The following is a 26561-nucleotide window of genomic DNA, read 5'->3' as shown; positions in this document are numbered from 1 at the left end:
GAACCTTTCTTCTTTTCTTCATTCTTCTTCTTCTTCTTTGTGTTTGTATGTGTATGTGTGTATGTGTATGTATGTGTGTATGTGTGTGTGTGTATGTATGTGTGTGTGTGTATGTATGTGTGTGTGTGTATGTATGTGTGTGTGTGTGTGTGTGTGTGTGTGTGTGTGTGTGAGAGAGAGAGAGAGAGAGAGAGAGAGAGAAAGAGAAAGAGAGGGGGTATTCTCTCTATCTCTCTCTCTCTCTCTAGAGTCTATATATATACATGTATGTATGTATGTATGTATGTGAAAGTGGTTTGCAGAGAGAAGTGAGCTTTTGTCTCTCAGTCTTGAAGAGGGTATAAAAGAGAATTTTGTGAAAGCCATTGTATGTAAAGGTGTTGCAACTGCAAGGAAAAGAACAGTTAGCTGCATATAAGGTTGTTCGATTTCTTTTTTTTCGTTTTGCCGAAGAAAGCATCGGATTCTGAACGCTTCAGCTCCTGTTTCTGAGTCCCACAGATGATCCTCTGCGTGCTCTCTGTTTTGGGTGTGGTGCGAACCTTCCAGAAATCAAAATGGTAAGCTCAAATTCTCGCGTTTTACTTCTCTTCTTCAAATCGGTTTTCTTTTCATCTCTGCATTAGCTTATTTTTTCCAACTGTTTTTTTTTTATTTTTAAATTTTGTTCCTTCCTTTTGTCATAACGCTTATTACTTTTCTCATCTATCGCTTGATGGGGCTCTGTCATCTCTTTATATCTTGTAATGGATTAGCTTCAATTTCAATTCATGGGTTGGCCTTTTTTCAATAAAAAAAATTTCTTGCATTTTCGTTGATGGATTAATTTCATATTTGCATAGCTATAATTTTCAACTCTCTTTCTCATGGTTTCAATATTTTTCTCAACTATTCCTTGATGGATTCTCCTCAATCTCCATATCTTATAGTGAGTCAACTTTAATTTTCACATCATTTTTTCATGTATCCAATCTTTTACCCGCCTGTCTCTTGATGGATTTGTTCATCTCACCATTGCTTGTAATGGGTTTGCTTCGATTTGAGCCCATCCTTTTATCAATATTTTTTTCACATCTTCTTTGACAATTTTCTTTCCTCTTGCCCACCAGTTTTTTAGTGGGTTAACTTCAATTTCAATTCATTTCCTATCAGCTCCGTTTTTTTTAATTAATGTCAATTACTCTTCTCATCTTTCAGCAAAAAGCTGTTGGAGACCACTCTGGAAAGAATACAAATTCTGCGTTGCAAGCGAGAAGTTCAGCTTCAGCACCTTCGTGGTGATGCAGCACAGCTTATGAAAAGAGGAAAAAACCAAAAAGCACAAATTTGGGTATGCAATTTATGCTTAAATCTAAAATATATCATATTTAGATATATATTATATATGGGTATATGCATGTATGAGAGTATGTATATATAATTTCTTACTTGTTTCTCATACTATTATTCGGTGTTTATTAATACAGCTTGAACATCTGTGGAAGGAGCTGTGCCTGCTCTCTGTGTACATCAAAATCCAAGAATACTGTAATAAAGTCAGAATAAATCTGAGCAACATTGCTGGACAAAGGTATATAAGCTCTAAGCCTTAATAATAGAAGGTTATTGTGTCTTTAAATTTTATAAAATCAAAATTTAATGCATTTATACAGAATGGTTGTCCCTGAGTTTCATCTTGATCTGTTGGTGGGATTCAAGTTTTTATATTAAAAATTGGTCTTTCCATATAATATTAGCTTTGGGATGTTTAATCTCAGTCTTTTGATGCAATTAATTGCAGAGAATGCCCGATGGATTTGGAAGAACCTGTAGCGGGTTTGTGCTTTGTGGCATCATGTTGTGCAGATCTTCCCGAGTTGCAAGAATTGCGAGAAATTTTCGCAACAAAGTATGGCGCTGATTTTGTTAACTTTGCACAAGAGCTCAAGGATACATCTCATGTCAACCGATCGGTATGTCATTAATCATCATCAATATTTGAAGGAACATCAACACATTATTTCTTTTGAGATCTTGGATTCATCGTTTTTGCAATACCCTAACTGTTTTATTTATGCCATTACATCCTAAACCTTGGAAACTTGTGTTCTGACTTAAAATCTTCTTCTTTTTTCTACTGTTTCATCTTATATAGATACTGGACTTCTTATCAACAAAAGGGCCACCTGAGAATTTCAAGGAAGAATTGAAGGAATATGTATTGAAACAGAGTGATATGAAAGATAGGATACAAAAAGAATTGCTCAGCCTTTTGAGCAAAAGTGGTACTAAAGCCAATGAAGTGAATGAGGGAAAACTTGTCATAACACCGAAATTAGAGTTGGAAGCATATGGTAGCACTCATGAACTAATCGATGCAGAACCTTTCGAAGCAAACGATATGGCATTGGTTCTAGATGAAGAGCTAAATATGTCGGCATCTGATTATAGTGCCAATGCAAGGCTTTATGATATGAATTCATCGTATGGCCGACATTCATGTACTTATGGTTCCCGATCCAAGATGAGAGGAATACACCCTAGATCCCAAAAGTGGAAAATGAAAGCTGATGAATATGAAGCAGCATTAAATACCAATAATGATCAATATATAAAGCAATATAGAGATATCCGAGGACATGGGCAATCTGGTGATCAACATGCTAATGATGATCATGAGGGTGATAGATGGGGAGAAGTGAATTATACTAGTGATGATGGGTACTTCTTAGGAGATAATGAAACGAAATATCTTGCATATCAATGCCAACATCGTCATTCAGATGACTACTCGACCACTCCCCGTGCTTCATGTAGTGTACAACATTTACAACAATATTCAGATGAATACTCGACCATGGCGAGAGCATATAATATTGGAAATTATGACACGAATAGTAGTAGTCCATCACCCTCATTGTCATCCATGCCACCTCGCCGCCCACCACCACCATTGCCATGTGCCCCGAGCCGCTCACCTCCACCATTCCCTAGGGTGTCATCTATGCCTCTCTTAGCCAAGACGACCACGGAAAACGACAAGAAGAATCATATTCCCCGATCCTCTTCAAGCACTTTTGACGACTTTCATATGAAAAAACCTTGGAGCATTCCCCCTGATTATGAGCATGTAGTTGCGCGAGTAGCTGAGTTATCAAATCGTAGAACCCTCCAAAAGGAATCCTCATTCTAATATGTTAAATAGTCCTTGATGCCATTAGTTTCTGGGATCAATCCTAGTCCTTGATGCCAATAGTTTTTGGGATCAATCCAAGTTAATAAGCCACATAAGATGTTAGTAGCATGAGTTCATTCCTTCTAGTAAGTTTTGAAATGGTTGCCACCCTTGTTTATGAGTCAATGTAAGTCATTAAGCCATGAAGTTTTGTTGTTAGCTGCACGAGTTCTTTATAGTTACAATCGATCATATTTCATAAACGTAAACTCAAGTTGTAGATACTATTAGGGTAACTTCATTGTAACTGTACGCTTAGAATTGAGATGTTTGATACCTAGAGTGTATATGTGTATATGTACATGCTAGTAGATCTCTACATGAAGCCACTTCAGAGTGTCTATTGCACAACTATTTTTGTATGCATCAGAGGGGAGTAAAGTGCCCCAAACATGTAATATTCTCACAAATAACTATTTGATTACAAATCTATGACATATAATTTTTACTAAAGAGACTTGCATACAAATTGTCAACAAGTGTGTAATTTTGACATGACTACAAAATGCACCATTTTTTTTTGTCCATATCATTGCTTGCACGTGAAAGAGGGTTTTCTAAGGTGAAAAAGATCAAAGCCAATTGCTCTTAAAGTTGTAATTTAATTGATGTTTGTGGCCATTGTTGCAAGAATATAGGAGAGGTTACATGGAAAGAATGGTTTGAATATGTTGGGAGGGTACAAAGGATTGGAGTAATGACAATAAACATGATGATGTTCACCAATATATCATTATATATGTGTGAAAATATAATCATTCTATGATACTATATGGGTTTATGTTGTTGGTTTCTGAATAAATGCTACATTTGTTTTTATTATAGTGTGGTGTACCTTTGTGCCACCTTTTTATCAAGCGCAAGGCTTCATATTGTAGTGTACCTTTGTTCCTTTGTGCGACCTTTTTAGCAAGAATGTATGCATGCATTACTGGGTAGCCAAACCAACCCAAATGGTTATCTTTGTATCAACTATAAATTAAGCAGGAAGTAAGAAGCAACACAATCTAGTTCGGATCCCCTTTATGTGTATTTCACAATAGCAAGCTATGAAAAAACAATAAATTGGTATTTTCTACAAGATTATGCAAAATTATAAAAATGTCTTATGTTTGTACATTTTGTATAGCTAATAGAGATTGGTTGTCAAGTTAAACTTTGTCATTCCAATAAGATTGACATGTTTCACAAATACATATCCCATGAAATTGTAGGTTGCAAGTCAAACCTTAAACTTGTGAATCATGACTACATATTAGCTTGAAATGAGATTAAGAGTTTATTAAAAAGAAGAGGAAACCATTATGAAGAGAATGGAAAATAATTAGTGTGAAGGACAATAAAAAGAGGAGGAACTAAGGAATTGATAATAAAATTCAAGATATTAATGTATTCAAGATAGAGATGATATGTATTTCATCCATGACTCTCGCTCAACTTCAGACGAACCTTGTGAATGCATCCAGTGTTGCAAAGCTAGGATGTAATATACGAGCCACATAACATCCAAGAATATGATTTGACATGTTAGCTAAGTTTTTTACATCACCACATCGGAGCTCAAATCCCATTGTATATATGCATTACTTTACTAGAAGCCAATGTAGAATGGAAAGGATAAATGCATGACCTTGTGACCTTAATGAAACACCTGAAAACATCAAACATAATTGTAGGGGCTAGTGGCAACATATAGCCTTCATCTTGCCATATAAACTGACATTATTAAACTCACATCAAAGTTCAATATCAATGCATCTCTTCCGATTCAACAATTGAAAGGTTGTCTCAACAAAGAAAAGCTTCTAATAGTGTTCACACATAAAAGGCCGACTACTTCCACTTTGTATCCTTACTAGTGTGAACACGTCTAATAGTTAGGGCATGAGTATATAAGCCCTAACCTAATGTTGTAATAATGTTCCTTCTTGCATCTTGAGTCTGTAAGTGAGAGAGAACAGAGAAATAACGAAAGCTTCCATTAAAGCTAAAAATTGTGTCTATGCTTCTATCTATTCTCCTGCCATACTTTCTGTGTTGTTTGTTGAGCACATAAACGACAAGTCCCAACATACTTCCACATATGCATCGAACATCATACCCAACAAGAATTAAATCCTGCATCCTATTTAGTACAAATATTTGTCATTCCTATTAGAACATCAATGTTCTAGTATTATTTCTGGGCCACCCCTAAAGAACAAGGCCACAAGGTGACATAGACATAGCTTCCCATGTCTCTCACTATCCACAAGACTTGCAGTCATTTTTTAAAGCGACCACTAGGTTACATTATACATAACACATTTTCTCCAACAATGTATCAAACCTCCTTCTATAGTATCAGGCTCCAATCCTCCATGGTGATGTCCTCCGAAACAAAGACATAATGCAACACGTTAGAAGTGCATCTACGTGTTGTTGGCATAGAAAACTCAGGCGAGCATACAACTACGTGTTGTTTGGATGCTTCAAGCATTGCAAGTTAAGCATGCTTGAGCCAAAACAATATTGGGATGGGTGACATCCCAGGAAGTCCTAGTTACATCTGCGATAGTAATGGGTTCGGGGGGTCCCATTGCTATCAAGAGTGGACACGCTTCGTATTCGAGCGGTATACCGACCCGCACTCCTTGCAAAGCCGTAAGGCAAACCCTAAATGTAGTGCCTTGATTAGCCTGCACATAAGATATGGTATGCCTCATGATGCTCAAAATGTTTTCGATAGTCTCCCATGCCATGATCTTGCCACTTGGAATGCTCTAATCAGTGGATATGCCCGGCTTGGCCATGGCGAATCTGCATTGAATTGTTACGAACATTTGCGACAAAGCGAAGAGAATCTCTCTCCTAACCAAGTCACCCTTCTTTGCGTGTTGAACGCAAAAGGTGGGATAGGAGCTTTGTATAAGGGCCAAGTGCATGGTGAGATCTGTAACATGGATTTCTTCGTACAAATGCTTTGCTTGGTTGTGCATTGGTGGACATGTATGGTCAATGTGGCTAACTAATGAAGTGTTTGATCAGATTTCTTGTGCAAAGGATTCATAAACATATTTTGCTTGTTTTTTAAGGTCAGGTCATGTTGATTTCAACATGATAGATCTCATACATTATCATGCGCATATATCCTCCTATAATGAGGGAATCAATTGCCATAAAACAACAGCTGAACCCCTCCACCAAGCCCAGAAGTGGCTAACAGCCTTAATTATCAATGGACATTGCAAGACCAACAGTGGCTAATAGCCTTAATTATCCTTTGCATGGGATCATATTTTGTCAAACTGGATCATATATACTTGGCAAATCATTTGCATCATCTGTTAGCATCATTGTACCAGTGTCAGGTATATCCAACAATCTATTAAATCACATCAGTGGTCAATAGCAAAGGTGTTCATTCAATATTATTATCTGAAAGGAGTTTTTATTGGGAAGATATTGTTTTTCAATGGACATTGAAAAATATCTTCAAATATTCACTATCGAGTGCCCATCTCCATTAATGCAATTGTTTTCTTGCTTCACATCTCCTTACACTCACCCAATTTGTAGACACACATAAAATCCATTAAGGAAATGCCAGTTATGTGAACTGCAATTCACCAACTTGATATGTGTTCCAAAATCCAAGTGGATTCCACTTATCTGCGTGACTAAAAGTGTAGAAATCTTCCCATTGTTTTGGTATTACATTTACAAGGACCAACTGCATGAGAAAATCTCTAGGTTTTTGTTGACATCAATTGTTTTGGTTTTGTTTGTTGAATGAGGTTTGAAGTTCTAATAGTTTGAATCATGTCAGATGACGAGGCAGTGGTAAATTTGCACTTATCTTTGCGACTTTGAAAGGGCTTCATATTGGTACTTATTTTAATGCCACATGTTTTAGTCTCAAAAGTGTCAATGTTATTTACATTCTCGGGCATGGTAGTATCAATTCTATGCATGTTATGCATGCAAAGATACATCCCCGTTACTCAAAGGCAAATTGCCCTAGTGGGATATCTCCCCATTTTCGACATGCATCTAATAGTGAAGTCCACATTGGGAGATAATCAAGAGATGGCATCATTTGGATTACTTGAATTGCCTTTCCCAACTGGCCTGCCCGACCAAAAAGATCAACCATACATGTATATTGTTCCTTACTGGGTATAATACCATAATCTCTATGCATTGCATCATAGACCATTTCACCCTTATCTACAAGGCCAGAATTGCTACATGCATTCAACACAATAATGAAAGTAATTGTGTTTGGTTCTATATCTTCACCTACCATTCTATTTAATAGTTTAAGAACAATGGAATCTTTGCCAAATTGTGCATATCCTGCCATCAATGCATTCCAAGCGACCACATTTCGGACATCAAGTTGATCAAACACTTTGTGTGCTTTTGCATATTCCCCACATTTTGCATACATATCCAATAATGCAATACCAACAAGGGGCTCTCGTTTAAGAAGTCCTTCAACAAGAATAAGAATGTGTATTTCTTTTCCCTTATCAAGTGCTCCTATGCTTCCACATGCTCTCAAAGTGCATATACATGTGACCTGATCAGGAGAGAGAGCCTCATGAAGCATTTGCTTAAAACATACCAATGCTTCCTCTCCATGTCCTTGTTTGACATATCCTCCCACCATTGTGTTCCAGGAGACTGCATTATGGTTTTTGATCTCGTCAAACACACCCTTTGCTAGATGTAATTCACCACTTTTCACATACATGTCCACCAGAGCTACACCAACCAAAACATTCATGCCTACTGATCCATCTTTCATAATCTCACTATGTATATCTTTTCCTTTCTGATATGCTTGTAGTTTGCCACATGATTTCAAAATGCTAATGGTTGTCACTGCATCTGGAGAGAAACCTTGCTTTTTCATCTCTTCAAAGAGGCTCAATGCTTCTTCATGATAGCAATGTTGGGCATATCCAGAAATCAATACATTCCATGAGGTCACATCCCTTACCACAAGTGCATCAAATATTTCTTGAGCTTTTACCAAGATTCCACACTTGGCATACATATCCACCATTGAAGTACCTACTACAATATTTGTCTTCAACAACCCTCGTTTAGAAATCTCAGCATGTATTTCTTTACCTGTATTATCTGATCCCATGTTTCCACATGCTTTCAATATACAAACAAATGTTACGTCACTAGGGAAGAATCCCTCTTGTTTCATTTGTTGAAAGCACATGATTGCTTTCTCATCATGACCATGTTGGGCATACCCTGTAATCAATGCATTCCAAGTGACCACATTTCGATCAGAAATCTGATCAAACACTTCATTGGTTAGTGAAAGCATGCCACATTTACCATACATGTCCACCAATGCACTACCAAGCAAAGCATTTGTACGAAGAAATCCGCGTCTACAGATCTCACCATGCACTTCTTGACCCTTATACAAAGCTCCTATCCCACCGCATGCATTCAACACGCAAAGAAGGGTGACTTCATTGGGAGAGAATTTCTCTTCATTTTGTCGCAAACGTTCGTAACAATTCAATGCAGATTCGCCATGGCCAAGCCGGGCATATCCACCAATGAGAGCATTCCAAGTGGCAAGATCATGGCATGGAAGACTATCGAAAACATCTTGAGCATCATGAGGCATACCACATCTTATGTACAGGCTTATCAAGGCACTACCAAGGTAAATATCTTCATGGAGCAAACCTCTGTTGAGGATATAAGCATGTACAGAGATACCTCTGACCACATCTCTCTGCTTGGCACAGAGTTTTAGGGTGGCCACAATATCTATATGCTTCTTCTTCTTCTTCTTCTCTTGGGATGTTTCTAAAGAAGCTTTTCTACACATACTACCCATGAGGACCTTGGTACACTCTCTCTCTCTCTCTCTCTCTCTCTCTCTCTCTCTCTCTCTCTATGGCCATGGGTCTACATTGATAGCATTATGTCTCTTTTGCTCCTCCACAAAGAGAGCTTTGCCCAGGCAGGTGCTCTCTCAAGACTCTCTCTATCTTTTTTTTATCGTAATTAGCTTACTCTATTGGTAAGTTGTTACATATGTCTTGGGTTGGAAACCCAATTTTACTCACCTCTCTATTATATACTCCATACATATCTCTTAATTCACAAGATGCCATTGTGGAATGTAGGGGGTTGAACCCATGACCACCCTTGGTCTCCATTGGGCAACCTTACCAACTGAACTACATCCATTTGAGCTCTCTCTTTCTCTCTCTTCTCTCTCTCTATACACCCTTCTAATGTTTTGCATTACGTCTTAGTTTCGGAGGACATCACCATGGAGGATTGGAGCCTGATCCTATAGAAGGAGGCTTGATACATTGCTGGAGAAAATGTGTTATGTATAATGTAACTTAGTGGTGGCTTTAAAAAATGGCCACAAGTCTTCTGGATAGTGAGAGACATGGGAAGCCATGTCTATGTCGTCTTGTGGCCTTGTTCTTTAGGGGTGGCCCAAAAATAATATCAGAATGTTTATGTTCCAATAGAAATATTTGGAGTAAATAGGATGTAGGATTTCATTCTTTTCTTTGTTGAGATAAACCTTTCAATTGTTGAATCGGAAGAGACACCATGGTTAGTGAAAAAATGCATTGATATTGAACTTTGATGAGGCGATATTTTAATCATTTCCATGCAGTTATGTATGTTTTTCCAATTATGCATTAGAATTCTAGTTTGACATAGTCTTTTGGGTTTGCTTTGGAATCAGTGTACAAGATTAATAGTGTGAGTTTATATGGCAAGATGAAGGCTATATGTTGCCACTAAGGCCTACAATTATGTTTGTTGTTTTTAGGTGTTTCATCGATGCGACAAGGTCATGCATTTATCCCTCCATTCTACATTGGCTTCTAGTACAGTAATGCATATACATATGGTGGGATTTGAACTCGGATGTGGAGGTGTAAAAAACTTAGTTAACATGTCAAATCATATTCTTGGATGTTATGTGGCTCATGTTATACATTATCCTAGTTCTGCAACACCGGATGCATTCACAAGGTTCGTCTGAAGTTGAGTGAGAGTTATGGATGAAATACATATCATCTATATCTTGAAAATATTAACATCTTGAATTTTATTACCAATTCTTTAGTTCCTCCTCTTTTTTCATTGTCCTTCACACTAATTATTTTCCATTCTCTTTCTAATGGTTTACTCTTCTTTTTAATAAATTCTTAATCTCATTTCAAGATAATAGGTAGTGATGATTCACAAGTTTAAGGTTTGACTTGCAACCTACAATTTCATGGGACATGTATTTGTGAAACACGTCAGTCTTATTGGAACGACAAAGTTTACCTTGACCGCCCATCTCTATAACATAACAAATGTACAAACATAACACATTTTTATAAATTTGCATAATGTTGTAGAAAATGCCATTTTTGTGAATTCCAAAATCCAAGTGGATTCCAAATTGAAAATTACTCAACAAAGAAAAAGATAGGCAACTATAAATTGCCATAGCCGGAGCTACGATAGATCAGTTGAGGGAAAATCGTAGCTGGTACACGATCAAGCATTCTTCCAAAATCCTATCTTTTTACAAATCAAAAGCTACCTCTCGCCAATTGTAGTTCTTCTCCACCACGCTCCATCTATGCCTATTGAATTACTACTGCCTCAAAAGCTATGGCCTTCACATATATATTCTGTATGGTTCTTCACAGGCTTCCTAAATGCCTAATTTGTGAACCTCTGCATTGCAAATCAAAAGCAATGTTCTGCAATTGATGTACACGTGCATATAAATCCTTTATGGTTCTCCACCAGGGTCCTGATATCCCTAATTTGCGACCCTCTAATGAGTCACTGCCTCTGCATTGCAAACCATTTCACTATTTAGTCCATCTACAAAGCCATCTTAGATTTTCTTCGGAAAGACTAGAAGCCAAACCTGTAAATAAAGAATAGTTTATAACATGGGGATCGAACATCGCTTCAATCTTTCTGCAAGCTCATGAATATTTGGACCATTATCCCATGGTGCAAAACTCATGGCTAGGTCCTTTAATTTTGACGCCAGTCTTAAGATATCATCTTTATCATCAATGCCACTTGAGTGAGGTAAGGCAAAAAGAACTCGATTCACATCATCTTCAACCTCCAGAGAGTAAACTTCGGCAAATACCTTCAACAAAATCCAAGAAGATTTAACAAATTTTACATTCATGATAATACCAACAAATTTTTATACAAAAATATCTCAATACACGATGCTTTCTAGCAACCTAGTCCAACTCAAAGAGAACATAAGGCAGAAATCACCTTTACTGGGCTTGCACATTGTGCTGCTCAACAGCTAGTTTGCTTCTTAAACATTACAAACTTGTTTTTTGTTTATTTCAGAAGGGATTGGAAAAGGATAAGAAGAACTATCTTTGGAAAACATATTAAACGACAGAAGATCCCAAAGAAATTGAATGAAAAAAATAGACAATGAGAAACAACCAAATTCCTGTTAAAAAAAATGAATCAAAAGTAGCAAGAAGTAGAGGAACAACGAGGATTCCCAATTAAAGGATACACCACTCTGATTTCATCATCAGTAGCAAAAAGATAAGCATTACATCTAGTTTCTACATGTGATGAATGTAAATGAGCCAACTGGTTAAAGCATATTTGTGAAGTCCTAAAAAGATTATCATGATTCATGCATAGTGGGATGGCATTCCCTGCCAGACATGACTTACTGATGCATTTATATCAAATATTAGTATACTTTCATTTTGTTCATGCTCACTCAGTGTTTACAGTAAGAGGTGGGAGCTATTATCAGTCAAAAGTAATGACATGATGGTCTCAGTAGTTCACGTTAACATGTAGTTAGAGAGATAGATGTATTTTTAACATCCATGGGATACAGATTGCAATATATGAGATGGGGCCTTGTCATGTAGAGGGGGGGAGAGAGAGAGAGAGAGAGAGAAAGAGAACCTTCAATAGTTTTTGTGGCACAGTAATATGGGGAGCTTTTGCTCTAGCAACAATGTTAACCACCAGCATTCCACCTTCATCAAGCCTGTCCCTTGCAGCATATAGAAAGGACTCCTCCAAAAATGCAGCAGGAGGACAACTCATACCAGAGCTAAGAATAAATAATTTCAACCATCAGGTTGAAATATATGTCCACAAAAATCAGCATACTTGTGCAATTGATGTGTTTCGACAGTTACCTTTGATCATCCGAATCCGCGTCAATAATGATCACATGAATTGGAGTGTCCATGTCCTCTATTTGATCATTAGTGAGGGGCTGGGAAATGCCATTACTTTTTTGGGAGCTTCTATTTACAATTGTCAGCCCATCGCCTATATAAAGCTGCAGTAGAAAAAGATCATCAAACATTAATGTCAAGCTAAATAAAAGCAAGACGGAACTGCCTATAGTGGCCTTGAGTTCAATTAAGCTATCATAACACTAAGAAAACCCCAATGAGTATCAAATCAAGAATGTCACTGCATGCTGCATTACAGCAAGCCTAACTTTCCTTTAATTGAGCATATTGAGGCTATATTTTCAAAGTATCAGATTTAAATATAGCAAATTCTAACAGCAAACAAGGTCATATCTATTCATAGTTCAGCAAGAATTACTGAATTCGCTTCTAAAACAATATTTTAAGCACACAAAATGGTAGTCCACAATATGTATGATTTATCCTTTAGACAAAAGTAGAAACAAGAAAACGATTAGCGAACTCACTTTCATGCGTTCATCTTCAATAAAGCCAAAATGACGTTTTGCCAGCCCACCAACCACTGGATCTAGCTCCATGACCTACTTGTACCTTGAAAAACAGTGAGCTTTTGAATCTCATAAAGGCAAGTAATCATAGCCATGCAAAGACAACTTACCTCAATCTTCTGGAAAGGCATGTGTTTGTGTAAGAACATGGGAAGAAGCCCTGCCCCAAGTCCAATAATTACCGCCCGTACCTATAGAATATTGATATTAGTCAAGACGAGAAAATAAGCACACTGCTGACAGAAATGAATAAAAGTCAAGAACATCCAAAGACCAAACCAGCTAGAGAAACATCCACAAGTCAAGAAATACAAGGATATATATCTCAATGCATGTATAATCATATGCATAGAAAACTGAAATGAGGGCAAATATCTAAATGAATAAGAATCAAATTATTAAGACAGTGATAGAGTGAGTAATAGTTTAAATATCATCTATACACTGTAACTGCCCAATTTTGCTTCGAATGACCACAAGGACTCAATGCACACATAAGCACATCAAGAATATATAGCTTAATGAAACAGGAATAGTATATTATTATCATTTCAATAAATTCCAGAAACTAAAGCAATTAACATTATTGATTACAAAAATAAGACAATAACCTTAAAAATCAAACATTTTTCACAAGTTGAGAACCAAAAAAATTGTATTTAAGACAGTGGACAGCTTGGATATGCATCTTTAAATACCGGTTGATGTTCTAAAATCTGGCTCTCCAGATTTGATGCAATCAATGATAGTCCAGCTATCATTACAGCATGGTAGGGGCTTGCCAAAAAGCTATGGTCTATTAGGAAATCTTCACCTGTATATATATAACATACAGTCAATCACCAAGCACTCCAAAGTCAGAAAGCTATGCTACACAAGACAATAAAGATGTTTTCTTCCCCTCAATAGTAATAAGGTATCACTCCTAGAAACCAATAACCAAAACACCATAAATTAAGGTTACTGGCTCTGAGCTTCAATAAAATCTAACCTGAGAGTTCATCTGTGTCGTTACTTGTATTTTTTATTGACTTTTTTTTATTGCTACCAGCTTTGATTGTCTGGTGGGTTTTGGATGGGACTTTTATAAGCAAAGCCTCTGACTGTATCATATTTGGGTTCCGGCGGAAAGCAAGTCGACGGTAATATTTACATTGGCCTTCTGTGTCCTCATCAGCTAGAGAAATATTTTCAACGAGGATTGGACCTGTCAAAGAAGACTCTACCTGCATCAACACCTCTGCAATCAGAGGATATTATACCAAAGCATATTCTGAAACTCATAAGAGTACACATATTTTACCTCCTCTAAAATGGCTCTCTTCAGAACTCCATCACTGCACATCAAGTACCTAATATAACAGCCAACGAAAACAAGAAAATGGAATAATATATCCAACTGAGAAAAGGGAAAAAAACGTAATTGATGTAAATGTTATATATACTCACGGTACACTTACACCAGCCTTGCAATCAACCGGTAGTAGGTCTTGTACCAATGGTGAAAGATCATTCTAGGGAAATGCCCAAAGGAAAGATTTAGGAATAAAAAACTGGTATTTGTTTAACAATAAACCATAGCAGATCACTTCAAAGCACATAATCTTTTATAAAACCATATTACATTTCAAAACGGAAGTTTACACAGAATCCAGAAGTTCAATGGACAACAGTACAGTATGCATGCTTTAGTATCAGTCGGACGTCTGTCCAATGACAATAAGAATGTCATAGAAATTATTCATGAGGCACAAAAATACTGCTGATTGTAATCTCATATTATATGTTCATACATAAATTTCCGGTGACGTTGGTAACTTTTAAATTTTTAAAGTACTTATTTCAAAGAATCTAAAACTAAAACTGGTACAGTCAAATTCTAGTCATTACCTGAATTATTTCCATACTTCCAGAAAAGAAATCAGTATCGAGAAAAACCTGCAAAAATACGAAGAGATTTTGCTCAGAAAAAAGACTGTCAGATATATGACATATGTACTTGAATTGAATGCACCTCACCATGATGAGCCGATTGGTTTTGGCACTTTCTACAACTTGCCATTGTCCTTCTGTAGAAGAAAAAAGCCATTCATGTCTCCTTCCCTGCATATGAACAACATCAATAAACACAAAACCCCACAGTTACCATGCAAAATTAATCAAGGATATCCAAAAGCATTTACCTTCGGTACCAAAAATACAGCACATTTATATTGGAAATTTTTGTAATCTTCTGGTGCATCTAGAACCACTGCTGAGTAGCTTGAACTTGATGCATTCTTTCCTATTAATATTTTAATCACCCTACGGCCAGGAACAATAGCATCAAATGAAGTTGTCAATGCAGCCTCGTCTGCATTTGCATCTATGATTAGTTTTCGAATCAAATTCTCCTTCTGCACTACCGTTTGGAGAGAAGGCATCTGAAATTCAAGCATGTGTATGCTTAAGTAAACGACAATAATATAAATCGATTATTTTTTTGCGAATAAGAATCATCCATTCATGATTCCATTTGCTTTATGTTTCAGAATGACAAAGATATATATTTCTAGTATCTCGCATGTACTCTAAAAGAAATTTAAGGCAAAAAAAAGACGCCCAAAAAAGCTACAATAAAATATTCAATCATAATTGAATGATCATCGGTAAACTAAAGAGTTTATTTCAAAATATAGTCAGATAATTTTAAGAATCTCAAATCTGCTAGATTGAACCCTTTAGACCCTCAGCCAGACCTCCCTTTTAAATCAATCCCATATTTTGCATGCACAGTAGGTAGACTGACAATAAACATGAGATATTTATTTCAAACTAAGCTCGTGGTAAAACGCTTATACAATCATTGCAGCCAGGAGCTTATACTAAATGCCTAATTAATTGGCATACTGACAATAAACAACACAGGGCATTGGTTTCAAACTAGCGTGGTAAAACTCTTATATAATCATTGAAGGCTGGAGCTTACACTAGATTCTTCTTTCATTGATTGTCATAATCAAAAGAATGTTTATATGCTTCCGCTTATAATTTATCACTCTTAAATAACAAGCTTCAACACAACTAGTATTCATATTTTTCACCTGTTCCTCATAATCAGCAAAGTCTTTCGCTGGATCAAATGACATTGAGACCAAAGAGTAAGAAGTAGATGTATCTCGCGTAGCCACAACTAAAAATGGTTTTAGTTTGAATCCAGGCGTTGTGGATGATTGTGGAACCCGATGGATATTCACAGACCATCCATGCCTTAAGATTGTAAGCAGCAGCTCTACCAGATATCAGTCCAAAAAATAAGAGCAATAAATTAATCGGAGAGCTATAGAAGAAATGAGGCTTTTGATTAGAAATACCAATCACGTGAGATTGTGCCAAAGTTATGCAAATATATTTGCCTTTTTGAACAAGTATCCGTTGAACCTGCATGTGTGAATATGATGAGAAACTCGTGCGCAAATATTTAGGGTCATTGCAAAGAGACAATAGAGATATTGTTGTTTCTACCTCTGACAGAAACCGTGTAGCTTGGATTTGCTCTTGACCTGGGTCTCCAAGAAGGGCATCTAAGCCACCTTTATCAATAACAATGTCGAAGGAGGCATCTGGAAACTACATACAATTGAGTGCAGCATGTGTCTTTAACTAGCCTCACACAACTCCTATTATCCTACTTGTCAAAGTTCCATTATTAAGCCCATTTTATGTCTATTTCATTTATCTTCACTCCAAGATCATTTTGCCTGGTTCTTATGCACTTTCATTGTGTGAAAGTCTGTGTGATTCTTATGCAAATTCATAATGTGCAAATTGATTATATGCAATAAGAGAGGAATTCATTGTATGCAATAAGAGAGAAAGAAAAACTTATGAACACTTTCCGTTCTGATAACCCTTAGATTGTCTGCATCTTCAGTTAGGGAAACAGAACATCTGATTCTTATGCCCACTGATGTTCATGCAAAATCATAATATGCACAAATGAAGAAGACGAACTGATTCTTATGTACATATATTGTTGCGAACGACAAACCCTGATTATTATGCAGATTTATAAGCTTCAAAAGAAAATGTGTTACTTAAATGCATACTCATAAATTATAATGTGCAGAAAAGAGAAAATTTGTTCCTTATACAAGTTTTGCACGTGACAACATAACTAATTATTTACGTAAATTTGTGATATGCAGAGCAAAAAAAACTGATTTTCATGCAAACTAATAAACAACCTCTTTCAATAAATTCATTATGCGTCAAAAGCAGGGGAAAGAAAAGAAATTTTCGATCACCACGATTTTGCTTACCTGCATCGCAGTCATATCCATAACTCTCCACTTCATGTGAGGCCGACGGCGAAGGTGTTTCTTCATCATCTCCACAATGACATCCTTGGAGAAGTCTATGTTAACAATGTTCTCGAGACCAGCATCATAAAGGCTCGAAGAAAGTTCCGAGTTCCCACATCCAGGAATTAGAATGCTCAAAGAACGATTTCCAGATATCGAAGAAGAAGAAGGAGGAGGAGAGGCCGATACGTCTAATCCACACTCGCGTGAGAGAAGGGATGCGAAGTCCGAGAAGTCTCCATACCATTCGAAGGCGTTGCCTTTTCTGGCTTTGAAGAAGGTCTGCCAGTAGTCGAGGTCGTTGAAGTCGCGGGGCTTCGAAGGTTCCATGGAGAGACAGACGCTCTGTGTGTGTTTGGTTTTTGACCTAAGGACTGTGCGTTGGGAGGGGTATTTCCTGCAGACGCCTAAAACCCTCAGGGATGAGACAGACAGACAGACAGATGGAGATGGAGATGGAGATGGAGATGGAGGGGTATTTCCTGCAAATACCTAAAACCTCTTGAGAATTGTTATGGCCGAGAGATAAAGAGAAAGAGAGAGAGAGAGAGAGAGAAGGGTATTTCTTGCAAATACCTAAAATTCCCACACAATTTTTTCTTTCATCGCTAGGCACAGTCTTTACATGAAGAATTATGTATGCCTTTCTCTCTTTGTATACCATGTATTTCCTTTCCATGTGGCACGTCGGGGTTGAACCCATGACCTCTTGATCTCCAGTGTAGTCGAGGTCGTTGAAGTCGTGGAGCTTCGAAGGTTCCATGGGGAGCCTCGGAAGGAGAGACATACGCTCTGCGGGTTTGGGTTTGGTTTTTGACCTAAGAACTGTGTTGGGAGGGGTATTTCCTGCAAACGCCTAAAACCTCAAGGATGAGAGAGACATACACACACACAAACAGATGGAGATGGAGAGGAGGGGTATTTTCTTCAAATACCTAAAATTTCTACACGATTATTTCTTTGATCACTAGGGGTTGAACCCATGACCCCTTGATCTCCAATGAATTACTATACCAATTTAGCTACATCTATCTGACTTATTGTCTCTCTCTTTTTATTACCCTAATGGTAAGTTGTTACACTGCTAGCATTATGTCTTGGGTTTTCAAAACCCAATTTTCTGACATCTCCATTACTCCATAGATATGTCTTGGGTAGACACCCTATTTTATTGTAGTACCAATTGTCTCATGGGCCAAATTTTGGCCTTAGAATACGTTAATATATCTTTCTTTCTTTTTCTTCTTGATTTACTAGATGGCCCTATGGAATGTTGGGGTTGAACCCATTATGTCCTAGTCTCCATTGGGCAACTTTACCAACTGAGCTACATCCATCTAGCCTCACATTTTCTTTATAAAGAATTGCTTTCATTATGAAAGAAAAAAATAGCACCATGACTAACTTACAACTAAGTATAGAACCCTGATAGGGATCTAAATACTACTACAACTAAAAACCCGATGCTACCCTACACACTAATTAAAATTGCAAATATGATTATATGTGACTTTGCATCGTTCTTTCTCCTTGTTGATGAGATTTCATTACTTCTTTAGCACTGTCAATTGCCACAAAAGAATTTCATTTAACTTTACAACATAGTTTCTCACCCCAAGTTACAAATCAAACGTTAAGGCATTCCACATATTCCAAATGAACCATAGCCCCCAATACCTCGAGAACTCAAAATATAATTTAGAAATGAGGCAACATTTCATTGCTCGTCATACATGCAAAAACCCAAATAAAGGAAGATAGTCTTACTCCAGTTAGAGACATCTACACTAAATTGATACATCACCAAACCATCGTAGCCATCATGCATGAAAGAAATTGATGCCTACTATATTCCAATTCCACAAAAAGAAAGAAACGCATTCCATTAGCAATGTTTCCTTTGATTAATGCAGCCCCCAATGACAACACTCCAACCATAACTCTCCAAATGAATACCTTAGCTCGTAGTAACAATCGGCAACGATTCGGTTCAAGTTTAGATTTATTAAAACAGTTTGGTTTGGTTTCAATAGTCAAAAACCGTGGTTTAAACAGTTTAACGGTTTTTAATTTTTATTAATAAAATTTTAATAAAATTTTTTAAATTTGTTTTAAAACAATCTTTTCATTTTACACCTTATTCTCACATTTTAGGAACATTTTAAAAATTCTAAAAAATGAAATATTATAAATTTTAAAAAATTAAAAATTTGACATATGTTGAAAACCGAAACTGCAGTTTTTACGGTTTAATGGTTTGAAAAAATTTAAACAGTTCGGTTTCACAGTTTGGTTTGGTTCAGGTTTCAAAAATTTTAAATGGTTCGGTTCCAAACCGGTTTGGTTTGGACCCCCTCGAACCGAACCGAACCGTTGCCGATTGTTAGCTTGTAGCATCAATTGAGAACACCAACTTGCCTTAATCACATGAAACCACCAAGTAATGGGCTTATGAAAACCCCATATCTTTAAAACCCTTTCTTCCATCCACTTGTGTTTGTCAATCAATATGTGATAAACATCATTAGTTGAAATCATAGTTGATGTCTTATTTCCAACAAACATCCAATCAAGCTTTTGAGATCCCCCATCTAAATCAAGATTTGGCTCATACAATGATGGTAAATATTGCAACTTATCCCATATAAAGGTATAACCTCTCCAAATATGAAATGTTGATCTTGTTGTTCGAAAGGCCATTAATCTTCTTTGTGAAAAACCATTTACCTCTCTCTCTCTCTCTCTCTCTCTCTCTAGTGTGCGTATCAAAATTTTTGTTTTGATCGTGTTGAATGGGGTTCTTCCAATTCATCTCCTCTGACCGTTCAATCCATTTCTCCGTTTTTATTCAATGTTTTAAAACCCATTTCATGATCAATCATAATTTTGTTTTTTCTAGAGGGTGGCATGGATTTTTTAATCCACCTCGATTGATCTTTTCTTGCAATTTGTTTCGTTTTCTCTCACGAATTTCTTTAATTCGTCTAGATTGACCTTATTGTTACAATTTGTTTTGGGTTTTTTTAATCCATTGTCGTTGATTTTGGGTTCACAATTTGCTTCATTTTCTTTTTAGATGGATTATTTAAAAACTTTCTTTTACTGGTTTTGTGATACTAACCCCAAGTCTTAATAAAGAAGACCTTGGTCGTTGACCGCGATTTGGTTGAAGCTAAATTTGACTTGAGTTGAATGTCGTGGCATTGATACCCAAAGTTTTCAATTAGATAGATATTACCTAAAATGGGCCAACCAAATAAGAGGAAATCTACAAATGAGTGTTGTTGAAGCTAAAGCCAACATATTGGATTAGCGAACTACAACGTTGTGGGTTTGATTCTTTTTTTATGACAATTTGCTTTATCTGTTAATCCATTTTTATAAATAGTTTGATATCTTTTCTATGGAGTTTTAATCCATTTATGTTTGATTTTTTATGATAGTTTGGTTCATTTTTCATAGAGTTCTAATCCTTTTTAATTGATGTTTTATGTTCACTTGATTTGTTATTTTACGAAGTTTTGATTAATTTTGTTTAAATATTTTAATTTGTTCTATGGGAGTTTAATAGGAGATGATTTTTTATCTATTTTAAGGAAATTTGGTTAATTGTATTCATTATTTCGAGGTAAATTATAAAAGAAATTGCGACAATTTCATCCATTTTATGGAGTTTTAATTGATAGTTTTGGCTGGAATTTTTTGTAATTCATAGTATTTTAATTGAATTATGGATTTTGTTCATTGAGAGATGGATGATCTAATTAAAGCACTTTAAATTCATTGAGTTTTTTTTATTTTTTATGATAGTGTGATACGTTTTATGTAGTTCTCATCCATGTCACGTATATTTAATTGGTGGAATTCCAATCTATACAAAAGGTTTTCATTAGTTCTTGGATTTTCAATTTTGTTATGGAGAACTTGATTGGGGTTACGTTGTGAATACCATACATATTCTTGACTCTTTTATGGAAAACTCGACATTCAATCTCATTTTACAAATACTCCATTATTCTATTATTATTCTATGAATTTGGATTGTCTAGATTTAATATTGTCTCGAGTCTAATACTTTGATCAAATTCTTGTGAAAGTTTTCAATTTCGAATTTTATAGTCTCACCTCTCCACGTGTCAAAGGAACAATTTTAATGTTGTTTTTTTCCAAAACAAATATCCTTCTATTAGTTGCATAAAAAGGGTCATAACAGCTACAACATACAAAGTTTTTCCCCCCAGCCCGTATTGTGAAAGACACTAGTTGAGGAAACAAATCCAAAATAGAGAAAACAATCCACTAATTGTAAGTTATTCCTTAGATACAATGCAAGGTATCATATCCATAGACAACAACCAAAGTACTTATATTCAGAAACAAGCCCTCGCATGTCATAGTTATGAACCTTTCGATACTTCTTCAACCTACTCCTGTCTATTGTAGTTTTGAAGGCGATCCAATACATTATACTATCAACTCAACAAATATGCTTCCTCTTTCCACATCAACCATCTTGCCGATTACCACCAACTTCCTGTCATACAACAACACATTAAGTCAAATTTCTCCTCTCCTCTTGAGCTTATGCTTCGGCCCCCACACCATCATCACGCATCCTTATCAAAAACCTACAATTTGCTTTGTGAAGTCCACATCAACCATCTCGCCGATTACCACCAAATTCCTACACAAAGACAATAAAATGAGTTTAAATTCCTCATATTCTCATGAGAATATGCTTCGGCTTCCACACCATCATCACTCATCCTTACCCAAACCATGAAAATTGCTTCGTTAAGTCCACATCAATCATCTCGCCGAATACCACCAAAAAAGGAGCAATTTTAATGTTTGTGCTCTCTAGGGGGATTTGGGCTAACATGTGAAGCAAGAGAAGACTCAAGTGTGAGCTGAGATGTCGATCGATTTATGAAAAAACAAGATATAATTGACTTTGACAAAATCCTTTGCTTCAAATTAACTAAAGGCTACACAATCAAAATGGCAAGGCTTTGCAACTTCCACAAAATGCTTCTCAAGTTCGAGCCTCATTGTTTTGATCAATTCACTACCCTCAAAAGAAGAGCTCAAATTTTATTATTGTGTCTGAAATTTCATTGATTTTCTAATGATTCCAATTTTGAATAGCTCATGAAGACGCAAATCTTGACCACATGCTGAATTAAATTCCAAATATTATATAAAAAAACATCTTCACCATTTGTTATTGCAAAATCACAAACTATTACAATATTTAGAAGCTTATATCATTCGCAGGTGGAGCTTTGCCCATTAATGCACTTGTTAATATTATAATTGAGCTTTCTGAGGCATGTTTAATTATAAGAATCTCTAATTGCATTAAGGAATAAGGGCTAATTAATAAAAGTATATGCACTAAATAATCACGTAATCACTATGTTCAATTCAAAGTATCATCGCAAATTTGGAAATGGTTGTGGGGAAGGAAAATGAGTAAGAAAATTGTTTGTTTTTGTTGGTTGTTGGTTCATAGAGGTATACCAATTAATGGTTAGTGAAAGTGGAAAGCAAACAATATGTGCCCTTTTTGTACAGACATGGTAGAAACTGCTAAGCATTGTTTGTGGAGTTGTGACTTTGTGATGGAAATATGGAAAAGAATCATAACACAGTTAATACCAATATATCCTCGAGCAGTGTATACATGGGGAGCAATATTATGGGTGATTGTACAATGTGATTGAAAGACATGCCCACATAATTTCTAGGATTTCGATTTTGATTGTGCATAAACTCAAAGGTTAACTGGATAACATAAAAGGTAATACGCACTAGGCAAAGTTGAAATGATTGGAGTTTCATGCCATCTGGGACAAAGGTATATTTTATAGATGGATTTTTTATAAGGTGGAGTGGTTCTACTTTACACCGACATGTTTATTTAAGTCGACGATTACAATTTAGAAAAAGGGCTCATTATCGGAAGATACATATTTTATGTATAGCCTTAGGGCGTTTCTTAATACTAATGTAGTATCCTTTTTTTGGAAAAAGAAGAAAAGGAGAAGAATTATCATCGAGTAAATACAATTATTCAACTTCTATCATCACTATTTACAATTGGAGACCTCATTAATTCAATTTTAATTAAATACATTTATTAAACAACTTATCATATAGTTTAAAAGAGCATTAAAAGTTTTATATGCAATAAAAAAGGCAATTAAGCTTTTGTCGAGTACTTGCGCACACTTCAATCCCTATATTAGACATCTAGTAAATGATATGTAGTTCCAATTATCATATGTAAAATTTAAGAAGAAGAAGTCCAATACATATAACATACAACATGAAAGCATTTTGGGATTTAGCAAATTAGCCTTAGAGATTTCCCAAATGCATTTTTCTTTGTACCTTATATTTATGTTGAATTGTAATTTTGCATAAAAACCTTTTTTGTAAAAGCTCAATTGTTAGGGCGATAAGAGTAATCTATAAAGTTTCTAAGGAAATAGTGTTGTTGTCATGTGCCTGTGTGCGTGCGTCTCTCTCTCCCTCTCTACATTCCTTATTTTATGTGTGTTATCAAGTAATGTTATGAGGCTTCGAGTATAATGATGTGTCTAATTCATTTATCCCATCACTAAACAATAGCATGGTGCTTTATTGATCAAGGGCATGACTCCTAAATGATCATGTGATCTCCTTCATAGAGGCCCAACCTCTTGCTACTTCTTACCCTCAATACACCCGAGTGTAGAAAGCCTTACAAAAGCCATGTAAGCAAATACATTGCTAAAGCCACAAGAACAAACCAATGGTCTTGTTTGGCTATGATATTACATGATACAACAATATGCAACCTCCACATGATGGTCATGGCATCCCCAATCAATAGAGCTTCATAGAAGTAGCTCATGCCCAAGGATGGGTAGCTCTCAAGGGCACATGCTTTGTATACACTTGGCTTGGCTTGTTAAACTTGAGAGGGAATACCGAAACGCTAAGAGGAGCATAATGGGAAAATCCAAGTTCGCCATACAAATGATCGCACGATGCTATTGAACTCGAAGGAGCATGTGGAGATAATAAACTCATCTATAGATTCCTCAAGATGTGTTTGTGTGTGCTAAAGTCTACCTTTGACTTTACAGATGGAATATGTCTTTTTTATATTGGATGAAGTGCATATGTTAAATATCTTGCAAGCTGTCTCGTGATTGTTATATTGTTCCCAACTCTTATGTGCACTTGAATAAGTGCTTATATAAACAAGCCGCCTCTTTCTATAAAGTAATGACTACAAGTTGATTAACAATTGAATTAGGTAGATTTTAATCCTCCTCCATTTCGTAATACAAGTTCTTAAGCAATATATTCTCTCTCTCACACACATGTGTATCTTATTTTAACCTATTCCATCGTATGCAGTTGTGCTATTTAGTTCTTAATATTTGTTTTGTATAATGTATTTCCAATCTCAAGGAAAATGTTGTGTTATTTCCAACTTGTACAGAGAGAAACACTATATTAGTGCCTTTATAGAGGCCAAAGTGTATGGGTCTCGCATTATCATGCATGGGTTTTTGTAAAACACGATGATATATGACAAGAAGACATCATACAAAAGCTTATTGTAAAAACTTGACATATGATTACATGCTTTCAAGCACGACACATGTACTAGTTCAATGCTCAACACACACACACAACTCTAGAACATGCAAATAAATAATGTTTATACATACCTTTGATGTATTGTAGCGAAAGTACAATAGAAGATAAGCATGACTTGAAACCAATTTTAACACATTTAGATTTCATGTCTTGGAAACTACAACTAGTTGATCTCTTGTTGACTTTTAAGTATATGAATATTTGTAAACAAAAAGGATGTACGATATATCAAGATGTTATGTTTTAATATACCTTAGTTGCTGCACTATAAAATAATCAAATTTCATTTTTCTTTGTAAAGTTGATCATGATTCACTCTGAAACTACCCACGTGTTGGTGTTTGGAGAGTTTCAATAAATAAAAATAAATGGCAAGCAAATAATTAATGAATGTCTAAAAAGAAGACCTTGACTATTCATGCCAAGAAGGTGACTTGATCCATTGACAATTCATTCGATTAAAACATGACTACATTCAATGGCCCAAATCCACGTTTATCTTTGAACTTGGCATCAAAGTATATGCGGATGTTGCAAAAAAGAAAGTGACTAGATCCAATGGCCCAAATCATGATTTCTCGTGAAGCAAGGTACCATGCATGCATAAAAGAAGAGGCACGATCGAGGCTGAGAATTTCGAGAGAGGGACATTTGAAGCTTTGGAGTTTAGATTGTCTCGTGTTGTAAACACACATACCTTGTGACCAACCTAATCGCCATATTTGTCGGAATAATTTATGATAACATTCACTTGATTTATATGTTTTATGAGAAACTCTTGGGATTTATTATGAGATGTTATGACAAATGACCATGATCATGTCCATATGCACAAACCATCGAATACCAGACTTTGGGAGACATTCCAAATGCGTGGAGGCTACGAGAGTGAGATGGCTGAAAAGAGCCCCCCGACATAGGAATACAATGTTACACTCATAAATAGAATATATGTATCACACATACAAATCGATGGAATTCCCTCGATCAAATGTGAGAATGTGGTAAAAAAAAACAAGGCTAGGGGTGCAAATTCCACGTGCCCTTTTTTTTTTATATGCATCGCTCACTCAACGACACACTCAACTCAAGCTCACACTCAACTAGTCCAAGCAATGTGCCATATGGAAAAGAATAAGAAGAAGTAACACCGAGGGCACGTTTCTCTATCTTTGCTTTCCTGCCTTCATCGACGCAACATAGCATCTGGAAAGCATGTGATAGCGAGTGTGCGCCCTAGTCGCGCGCGCGTGCACACACATACACACTCTTCTCGCATCGATGTGACGCGAGCATCGAGCTGAGCGAACTGAAGAAAGTGATGTTGATCAACCCAGAGAGATAGTTATGCTAGCACCGACATAATGCTATCACACAATGAGCCCATATACATACATGTGTTGGCAAGCAAAGCAATGATAAGAAACATACCCACATGCATGCATGCATCCATACATACATCCATACATGCATGCATGCATCTATCCATCCATCCAACCAACCAACCAACCATACATACACACACACACACACACACACACACACACACACACACACACACACACAC

The 26561-nt window shown here is 36.2% G+C and overlaps 3 protein-coding genes across 3 annotated transcripts; 1 reads left to right on the top strand and 2 right to left on the bottom strand.

The window, feature by feature from the left end:
• The first annotated feature begins 400 nt into the window (after window positions 1–400).
• Window positions 401–3667, top strand: LOC147848416 (uncharacterized). Its single transcript, XM_087338430.1, has 5 exons — window positions 401–560; window positions 1198–1330; window positions 1467–1570; window positions 1781–1952; window positions 2135–3667. The coding sequence occupies exons 1-5, from the start codon at window positions 502–504 to the stop codon at window positions 3170–3172; spliced, it is 1506 nt and encodes a 501-aa protein (XP_087194556.1). The 5' UTR covers window positions 401–501; the 3' UTR covers window positions 3173–3667.
• Window positions 3668–7193: 3526 nt separating this feature from the next.
• LOC147848415 (pentatricopeptide repeat-containing protein At3g53360, mitochondrial-like) lies at window positions 7194–9074 on the bottom strand. Its single transcript, XM_087338426.1, has 2 exons — window positions 8558–9074; window positions 7194–8470 (listed from the first exon to the last, which is right to left on the bottom strand). Exons 1-2 carry the CDS (start codon window positions 9072–9074, stop codon window positions 7194–7196), a joined length of 1794 nt encoding a protein of 597 aa, XP_087194552.1.
• A 1562-nt stretch (window positions 9075–10636) lies between these two features.
• Window positions 10637–18190, bottom strand: LOC147848414 (uncharacterized). The gene is made up of 18 exons (XM_087338427.1): window positions 18154–18190; window positions 17294–17678; window positions 16497–16601; window positions 16346–16412; window positions 16076–16263; window positions 15176–15415; window positions 15012–15095; window positions 14883–14930; window positions 14442–14506; window positions 14296–14344; window positions 13984–14218; window positions 13691–13806; window positions 13103–13183; window positions 12951–13025; window positions 12421–12566; window positions 12182–12332; window positions 11142–11375; window positions 10637–11062 (listed from the first exon to the last, which is right to left on the bottom strand). Exons 2-17 carry the CDS (start codon window positions 17663–17665, stop codon window positions 11160–11162), a joined length of 2238 nt encoding a protein of 745 aa, XP_087194553.1. The 5' UTR covers window positions 17666–17678; window positions 18154–18190; the 3' UTR covers window positions 10637–11062; window positions 11142–11159.
• Window positions 18191–26561: the final 8371 nt, after the last annotated feature.

This window comes from Azolla caroliniana, unplaced genomic scaffold, assembly GCF_043228905.1.
Source record: "Azolla caroliniana isolate FFs.n. ecotype wild unplaced genomic scaffold, voAzoCaro1.0.p SCAF_358, whole genome shotgun sequence".
Classification (NCBI taxonomy): domain Eukaryota; kingdom Viridiplantae; phylum Streptophyta; class Polypodiopsida; order Salviniales; family Salviniaceae; genus Azolla; species Azolla caroliniana.
Note: the sequence above shows the minus strand (reverse complement) of the source record. Positions and strands in the feature narration are given on the sequence as shown.

Excerpts from the sequence above, each read along its gene's own strand:
- LOC147848416 (XM_087338430.1), top strand. The coding sequence starts at position 502 with ATGATCCTCTGCGTGCTCTCTGTTTTGGGTGTGGTGCGAACCTTCCAG. Across the intron at positions 561-1,197 it reads ACCTTCCAGAAATCAAAATG|CAAAAAGCTGTTGGAGACCA; the intron begins GTAAGCTCAAAT and ends CTCATCTTTCAG. Across the intron at positions 1,571-1,780 it reads AGCAACATTGCTGGACAAAG|AGAATGCCCGATGGATTTGG; the intron begins GTATATAAGCTC and ends AATTAATTGCAG.
- LOC147848415 (XM_087338426.1), bottom strand. The coding sequence starts at position 9,074 with ATGGGTAGTATGTGTAGAAAAGCTTCTTTAGAAACATCCCAAGAGAAG. Across the intron at positions 8,471-8,557 it reads TGCATTGGTGGACATGTATG|GGTATGCCCAACATGGTCAT; the intron begins GTAAATGTGGCA and ends CATTGATTACAG.
- LOC147848414 (XM_087338427.1), bottom strand. The coding sequence starts at position 17,665 with ATGGAACCTTCGAAGCCCCGCGACTTCAACGACCTCGACTACTGGCAG. Across the intron at positions 15,096-15,175 it reads CTGTATTTTTGGTACCGAAG|GGAAGGAGACATGAATGGCT; the intron begins GTAAATGCTTTT and ends GTTCATATGCAG. Across the intron at positions 13,026-13,102 it reads TGCCTTTCCAGAAGATTGAG|GTCATGGAGCTAGATCCAGT; the intron begins GTAAGTTGTCTT and ends AGGTACAAGTAG.